An 8,789-nucleotide genomic window follows, 5' to 3' on the forward strand; every position below is an offset into this window, starting at 1 on the left:
TGGTGGTGGACTTTTAAAGGTGGACTAGCAGGTCTTTGAGAGTCAGAATTCTCGCTGAGAGACAGTTGTTCAAATCCTTATTTTCAGCTGTATCACACAAATATGTCATTGAAAAATCATACATTGTGATTTCTGGATATGTCTTTAGAGATTATCTCTCTCACAGTGGACATGCACCTACGATGACAATTTCAGACCCCTCCATGATTTCTAAGTGGGAGAACTTGCAATATAGCAGGTTGTTCAAATACTTATTTTCTTCACTGTATGTTATATTATATTGGCGGCACGGTGGGTAGCTGGTAAAACGTTGGCCTCACAGTTCTGAGGACCCGGGTTCGATGCCGACCCCGCCTGTTTGGAGTTTGCATGTTCTCCCCCGTGCCTGCCTAGGTTTTCACTCCAGTTTCCTCCCACATCCCCAAAACATGTAGCATTAGTTGGACACTTCAAATTGCCCCGAAGTGTGATTTTGAGTGCGACCTTTGTCTGTCTCGATGTGCCCTGCGATGGACCTTTCCAACCTGTCAATCACTCGTACAAAAATAGCCAATCAGATAGCTGCATTATCTTAACCTCTGGTTTGATCTCTTGTCGTCATGTCCCACAAGCAATGCTGGTTGTCAGTAGCGTGCGCTTGGAAAAGTTAATGTTTCGAAGAAAATGGTCCTCAGATGCGCTTGGGGATCGTGCAATTCTGCTGAAAGATATCCTGCTACGTTACAAAGGGCCCAGTTGATTCATTTTCCAAAGCCTAAAACAAAGTTGACGAAATGTCTATGATGGATAAAGCCAAGCAGAAGACCGCATGTACAACTAAATGTGAACATTATCAACAAACACAAGGGTGTATGTTCAAGGGTAAGTGAGGGAGAAGTATTTTTTCTGAGTTGATGATGGAATTATTATTAGTGCTTTTCCAATTACGCCATCTTGTGTGTCATAGAGGTCAGAGAACACAGGTGATAGGTGAAGCGTGAAGTTTTTTTCTACCGTTAATTTATCCGATTGGTCAAAGTGTGGTGGTGATGTCATTGGAAACCTATCGATACATTGCAGGAGAACAACTTTCACTTTGTTAGTGTATCACTGACTTGCTGAATGAAGTGTGTAATGTTTTATGGCGAAGAGTCGGCTTAGTGATACGTAAATACGCAATGTCATGCAAGAGAAATGTCTATTTGCACATCATACTTTTAAGACAGAGCACTGGGTTCGATTAGGAGCCAAGTCAAATGATTACACCCACTCACTTACAAAGGCTCCAATGATATTACTAGTTTCCAAGTAAAAAGTGCTCACCCTGCTTTACATCTGCAGTATGATTCCACTATTTTATCCTGTTGGATTTCAATATGAAGTTTGTGAGGCGTCAAACTTTTTTTTGCATTGATCGCCAATGTTTTGCTGTAACTCTGACATTGCGTCCTGGATTTGTCCAAAATCTTAATTCCGTGTACATATCCTTGCATGAAATAGTTGAGACCTCTCTGTAGAACTCTCTTGGACAAGTCTGATGCATTTGGAAAAAAACACACCACAATATTATTTGGAATACGCAATAGAGAAACGACTTCAAACATGTTCTGTTCAATTGCCATTTTGAAGCTTGTGGGACATGGCAAAAGCGGCGGACCTTAACATCGTCAACGGAAAGGTCCATTGCCTGGCAACCAGTTCAGGGTGTACCCTGCCTCCTGCCCGATGACAGCAGGGATTTGGCTCCAGCGAGGATAAGCGGATAATAAAATGGATGGATGGAAAATATGTTTCTCATTATGGTAATACAGGAGTTGAGTTTTTTTGGTGCACTAACTTAGTGTCAAACGTTCGAGAAGCACGCTTCTGGCGCCAACAACAGGGGGCGCTGCTGGGCGTTAATAACCTTTATTCAGCGAAGAAGAGTCGATGGAAGACAAATTCACCTAGATTGCATGGACTCACAAATCTGCTAGTTTTTTCTTGTACTCGTCAGTTTATCTCCAGAAATTCCCATTACCACGGTTTTTCTTTTGCTAGTCTTTCCATTCATCCTCAACTCGGAATCTGCTTCAACGGTATGAAACGTTTTCTACGATTAAATTACCTGATTGGGCTGTACTGCTATTACACGTTGAATCTTTTGCTAACTTTAACGGAGCAATTGTCTACGATACACTCGAACTGGAGACGTGATTAAGTGTTACACGCCAGTATAAAATATATTTAATGTGGTTCTTGTCTCTACACTTAAGCAAAGTTGTCTCTTGCTTTACATGTTGGAAATGTTTTCTTTTAATATACTTTAATCTTTGGCTATACGAATACCCCAAAAGAAAAAAATACAATTGAATGAGGCAACAAAAAATAGGTCAATAATGTTTTAGCTCTATATATTTTACTCATACAACCTCACTAAATGTTGTACTAAAGATCTACAGTCCGGTCCACAAGTATTGGAACAGCAAGGTAAATTACTTTGTTTTGGTTGTATTCTGAAGAATTTGGGGTTTCAGATCAAAAGATAAATATGAGGAAAAAAGTTTAGAATTCCAGCTTTTATTTCATGGTATTTACACCTTTTCTGCGATCTCTTTCAGTTCTTGTATGTTTCCAGGGAGTTCTCCTTTTACTCTCCTCTTCAGGAGGTATCTCGATTGGTTTAAGGTCTGGTGATTGATTTGGCCAGTCTAAAACCTTCCACTTTTTCCCTCCTATGAAGTAATTTGTTGTAATGGCAGTGTCCATCCATCCATTGCCTGTACTACTTATCCTCACTAGGGTCGCGGATGTGCTGGAGTATATCCCAGCTAGCTATCTTCAGGCATGAGGTGGGGTACACCCTGAACTGGTCGCCAGCCAGTCGCAGTTTACATTAAAACAACCATTCAGAATCAGCTTTTTGCAATCACATTCAGACCTATGGGCAATATAGAATCTTCAATCAATCCACCATGCATGTTTTGGGGGTGTGAAAGGAAAACCGGAGTACTGTGCACACAGATGAGGTCGGATTTGAACCCTGGCCCTCAGAACTGTCAGGCAATTGTCCACCGTGTTGGTATTGGCAGTGTGTTTTATGTCATTGTCCTGTTACATGATGATGTTTTTTAAAGGAGTTTGGATGCATTTTTCTGTAAATTTTTAGACGAAATGGTTTGCCAACCAATACATGGTTTGTATCACAGTCTGCTATTCAAAGAATATTTTGAGAAAAGAACTATACAGGCCATACCACAAGATGCAAATCACTCATCAGCAAAAAGAACTGGAAGGCTAGTTTGGATTTTTGCAAAGAAGTATAGAGATCTTCTTTTCCTTTCAGCTTGTCCCCTTTAGGGGTTACCACAGGGCTTCATATTTTTCCATGTAAGCCTCTTCTGCGTCTTCCTCTCTAACGCCAACAGCCCTCATGTCTTCCCTCACAACATCCATCAACCTCTTTGGTTTTCCTCTCACTCTTTTGCCTGGCAGCTCCATCCTCAGCACCTTTCTACAAATATACTCTCTCTCTTCTCTGGGCCTGTCCAAGCCATTGAAGTCTGCTCTGCCATGGTTTGTTGCCAAAACATCCAACTTTGGCTGTCCCTCTAATGAGCTCATTTCTTATCCTATCCAACCAGCTCAATCCTAAAGAGCTCAACATCTTCATTTCCACCTCCTACAGCTCTGCTTCCTGTCTCTTTAGTGCCACTATCTCTAATTTGTACGTCATGGCTGGTCTTATCACTGTTTTTTAAACTAAAAAATGGGAACCAGCACACTTTTCCTCCATTCTTCAGGCATCTTTTCATATGCTTGTATTCTGTTGAACAAATTGGTCAAAAACTCCACAGCCATCTCTCCAAATTGCTTCCATACCTCCACAGGTCTGTCGTCAGGACCAGCTGCGTTTCCATTTTTCATCCTTTCGTGTCTTTCTAACTTCCCACTTACTAATCATTGCCACTTCCTGGTCCTTTCACTCTTGCCTCTTCCTCTCTTCCTTCTCTCTCATGGTCTTCATTCATCAACTTCTCAAAGTGTTCTTTCCATCTATTTAGCACACTACTGGTACCAGTCAACACATTTCCAACTCTATCCTTAATGACCCTGACCTGCTGCACATCCTTCCCATCTCTATCCCTCTGTCTGGCCAACCTGCAGAGATCCTTTTCTCCTTCTTTCGTGTCCAACCTGGTGTACATTTCATCATATGCCTCTTGTTTAGCCTTCACCACCTCTATTTTTGCCCTATGTCGCCTCTCAATGTATCCCTTTCGCCTCTCCTCAGTCCTCTCAGTGTCCCACTTCTTCTTCACTAACTTCATTGTGTGGCTCATCTTTATTCCTCTATAGGTTCTACAGCTCTCAACATCGCCGTTGTTCTTAAAAATGGGGACTAGCACACTTTTCCTCCATTCTTTTGGCATCTTCTCTCCCGCTATTATCCTTTTTGAAATAAGTTGGTCAAAAACTCCACAGCCACCTCTCCAAAGTGTTTCCATACTTCCACTGGTAAGTCATCAAGACCAACTGTCTTTCCATTTTTCATCCTTTCATCAGCACACTACTGGCACCAGTCAACACACTTCCATCTCTTTCCTTAATCACCCTTACCTGCTCCACATCCTTCCCATCTCTATCCCTCTGTCTGGCCAACCTGTTGAGATCCTTTTCTCCTTCTTTCGTGCTTGACCTGGTGTACGTCGTCCTATGCCTCTTCTTTAGCCTTCACCACCTTTACCTTTTGTCCTCCATTGCATCTCATTATTCCTTTCGGGTCTCCTCAGTCCTCTCAGTGTCCCACTTCTTCACTATTCTCTTTCCTTGTATGACTTCCTGTATTTTGGTGTTCCACCACCAAGTCTCCTACTCCCCTTTCCTACCAGAAGACACAGCCAGTACTCTCCTGCCTTTCTCTTTGATCCTTGGCTGTAGTTGTCCAGTCTTCCAGGAGTTCCTCCTTTCCATCGAGAGCTTTTCTCACCTCTTTCTGAAAGGAAGAATGTTGTGCGACCTTTCTCAGGTTCCACCCCATGGTTCTCAGTTCTACCTTTTTGTCTTCTTAATCTTCCTACCCACCTCCTACACTCATCCATCCTATGCTGTCGAGCTACACTCTCCCCTACCACTACCTTCCACTCAGTAACCTCCTTCAGATTGCATCGTCTGCACAATATATAATCCACCTGCACGGTTCTATCTCCAGTCTTGTAGGTCACTACTCTATGTTCCTGCAACCTTTGGTTGAAAAAGAAAAAGTATTCACTCCTCCTGCCATTTCCGTCCTTTTTGCAAAGTCCACCACCATCTGTCCGTCAAAGATCCTTTCCTGGATGCCGTAATTACTCAGAACTTCTCCATCGCGGCTGTTGCCTTCACCAACATGTCCATTAAAATCTGCACCAATCACAACTCTCTCTCTCTGTCTGGGATGCCCAGAACTACTTCATCTAGTTCCTTCCAGAATTTCTCTTTCAACTCTAGGTCACGTCCTACCTGTGGGACATAGCCGCTAACCACATTATACGTAACACCCTCAATTTGAAATTTTAGTCTCATCACTCGATCTGATACTTTTCACCTCCAAGACTTTCTCAGCCTGCTCTTCCTTTTAAAATAACCCTTACTCCATTGCCCTTCCCATCTACTCCATGGTAAAATAATTTAAACCTTGCTCCTAAACTTCGAGCCTTACTACCTTTCCACCTACTCTCTTGGATGCATAATATATCAACCTTTCTCCTAATCATCATGTCAACCAACTCCTGAGCTTTTCCCATCATAATCCCAACATTCAAAATCTTTACACTCAGTAGTAGACTTGCTGCTTTCCTCTTCTCTTTCTGCTTAAGAATCTGCTTTCCTCCTCTTCTTCATTTTCAAACCAAAGTTGAATTTCCTCTGGTGACCTGAAGGTTAACGGTTGCATGGTGGATGTTGTTTACTTAGGCTAAAACTGATCCTGTATGGGATACTTTTGAATAATGCTCATATTTGTTTTAAGCCAGAAGCCCGTCCTGATGCAACCCTCTGCATTGATCTTGTCTTGGGACTGGCCTACAGATATCACACTGATTTTGCTTATTCAAAGAGGTCCAGAGACGAACTGCAAAAAACAACCTCATCTGTGAAGCATGTGGACGAAATGTCATGGCTTTGGCTTGCATGGCTGCTTCTGCAATTTACATAGAAATGCATTAAAATTAATCAGGAGAAGCTTCGTCATGTAACCAGACAAATACCCCAAATGCCAAAACAGCAAAGGACTTCATCGGGGGGAAAGTTGCATGTTCATTGGCATTTTAATGTCCCAACAGTAAAGATGCCTGTCCAGTGCAGTAGCTGTGGGGAGAAGCGTGCCACGCTGAAACGTCCAAAAACGGGCCACTCGCTGTGTAAGGAGTGCTTCTTCTGGGCCTTTGAGGAGGAGGTGCATCAAACCATAGTGTCAGCGAAATTGTTCAAACCTGGCGAGACCGTTGGGATTGCCGCATCTGGTGGCAAAGATTCCACGGTTCTCGCACACGTAATGAAGCTCCTGAACAAGAGATACTCGTACGGCCTGGAGCTCATGCTGCTCTCTGTCGATGAAGGCATCACTGGTTATAGAGATGACTCTTTGGAGACTGTGAAGAGGAACCAGCAACAGTATGAGCTTCCACTGAAGATAGTGTCATACGAGGAGCTGTATGGCTGGAGCATGGATGCTATAGTGAAGCAAGTGGGAATGAAAAATAACTGCACCTTTTGTGGCGTCTTTCGGCGACAGGCCCTGGATAGAGGAGCTGTCATGCTCAAAGTGGACAAGATCTGCACAGGTAAATTTTACATGTGCATCTCAATATGTTCAGATGGTGTCAAAAGCCTCATTTAGTTGGGTCGTTCAAGTCAAAAAAGGCAAAGCCATTACAGAGCTAAATCACACACATACTTAGAATGAAATATTCCATGATTCACTAAATTGTGCTTGTTCAATGACCACTGATACTGGTGCACTGGCACCCTTGTCCAAGATCCAGTAGGTCATTTTATGATTGCACTTGTAGTTTGAAGTGATGTCAAAGTCCGCTACATCATAATCGGGGCAGTTTGAAATATTTTGGTTACCTCATTTTGCTACTTTAATGGTTCGGTCCACAGTTAACTTTTACAGCACTACAAGCACAAAAAAACATTATGCTGTGTAATAGTATCCCTTTTTGAGACAAATGGGATACGCTAATTGTTTTATTGAATTTTACCATGCAAGTGTCAAATGAGTATATTGTAACAGGTGTCTCGATAAATTAGAATATCATAAGCGTTAATTTATTTCAGTAGTTCATTTGGCTCCTCAAACAGAAATAATGTGTATTTTAATTTCATGAGATCGTGAATGAGAGCTTTGTGTTAGCCCTAAAATTCATAATCGTCAAAAAATAAGGTCATCCTCGTGAGGATCACTTTTTAAATTGAACCACTGAAATAAATAATTTCCACAAGGTGGGTCTGCATATTCTAGTGCAATCCAATATCCAATTTTATTTGTGTTGTGTGCATTTGCGCAGGTCACAATGCCGATGACATAGCCGAAACAGTGCTGATGAATGTCTTGCGAGGGGACATAGCCCGTCTGCGGCGTTGTACCGCCATCTCCACCAACAGCGAGGGCGAAGGGGTCGTACCACGCTGCAAGCCCCTCAAATACGCCTATGAGAAAGAAATAGTTTTGTACGCTTATTTCAAAAAGTTGGACTACTTCTCCACTGAATGCATCTACTCTCCCAATGCGTATCGTGGTTATGCAAGGACCTTTTTAAAAGATCTGGAGAGCATCCGTTCCAGCACCATCATTGATATCATCCATTCGGGAGAGACTCTTTCAATACGGGATGATGTGAAGATGCCCGTACAGGGCACCTGCACCAAGTGTGGCTATATCTCCAGTCAGACTCTGTGTAAGTCCTGTGTGCTGCTGGAAGGTCTGAATCGAGGCTTGCCCAAACTGGGCATAGGAAAACACCATCGCTTGCATCATAAAATTGTCAACAATGAGCCACTTACTGAGAAGGAGAAGAGCAAGTTGAAAGTGTTAGACATTTGACAAATAGATTAAATGAAGGTTCTTTTTATCTCAACTGTTAACATAGATAATGAACTCAAGCGCTGGTTTTATCTTCAATAATTGCATGGATCGTTCAAGTTTGCTGCCGTTTCATTATTAGCTTTGTTCTGTTCAGGTTGTGCTGTAACTGACTATTTAACTGCAGTACTTATACTTGTATTGAGATTTATAACATTTTTGCTTGGGGTTGCTGTTGAATCTGAAATAACAGTGGATAATTGTTCCTTGTATTTTTTTCCCCCTTCCTCTAGGTTCCCAATGATGTAGTTTACTATAGATAGGTTTCAAATTATGTCACCACCACCCTTAGACCAATCGGATAGAAAAAAAAATTCACGCTTCACCTATCACCTGTGTTCTCTGACCTCTATGACACACAAGATGGTGTAATTGGAAACCTATCCATTGTCATACAGCATTGACAATAAGTGTGTACGTATGTGTCTATAAAATAAACTTGCCAACTCAATTACCCTTCCCTACCTTAACTTTGGACCTATTAAAATCTCAGATCTGTCTGTAAACCTGTCATACCTGCAACAATTTACTCATCAATAATCATTTGGTTTGCTGAATTTCTAACCACTGACATTGGATAAAGATTGGCATTTCCCGTTCATTAAGTTCTGTTAAACCCAGACTTGCTAAACTGAGAAAGTATGAATGTTTACGTTGAGATTTATTTAAAAAAAAAAAATACTGGATTTGAGCACATGTTAAT

The 8,789-nt window shown here is 41.8% G+C and overlaps 1 protein-coding gene across 4 annotated transcripts; it reads left to right on the top strand.

Moving 5' to 3' along the window:
- Positions 1-1,866: 1,866 nt before the first annotated feature.
- Positions 1,867-8,537, top strand: ctu1 (cytosolic thiouridylase subunit 1 homolog (S. pombe)). 4 transcript variants are annotated; one of them, XM_061816448.1, is made up of 4 exons: positions 1,867-2,057; positions 2,580-2,627; positions 6,282-6,782; positions 7,512-8,537. In XM_061816448.1, the coding sequence occupies exons 3-4, from the start codon at positions 6,287-6,289 to the stop codon at positions 8,045-8,047; spliced, it is 1,032 nt and encodes a 343-aa protein (XP_061672432.1). In that variant the 5' UTR covers positions 1,867-2,057; positions 2,580-2,627; positions 6,282-6,286; the 3' UTR covers positions 8,048-8,537. The 4 variants fall into 4 exon arrangements, with proteins under 4 accessions (XP_061672432.1, XP_061672433.1, XP_061672431.1 ...); XM_061816447.1 differs by having other exon boundaries at positions 1,868-2,057; positions 2,580-2,646; XM_061816449.1 differs by lacking the exon at positions 2,580-2,627 and having other exon boundaries at positions 6,287-6,782.
- Positions 8,538-8,789: the final 252 nt, after the last annotated feature.

This window comes from Syngnathoides biaculeatus, chromosome 4 (assembly GCF_019802595.1).
Source record: "Syngnathoides biaculeatus isolate LvHL_M chromosome 4, ASM1980259v1, whole genome shotgun sequence".
Classification (NCBI taxonomy): Eukaryota; Metazoa; Chordata; class Actinopteri; order Syngnathiformes; family Syngnathidae; genus Syngnathoides; species Syngnathoides biaculeatus.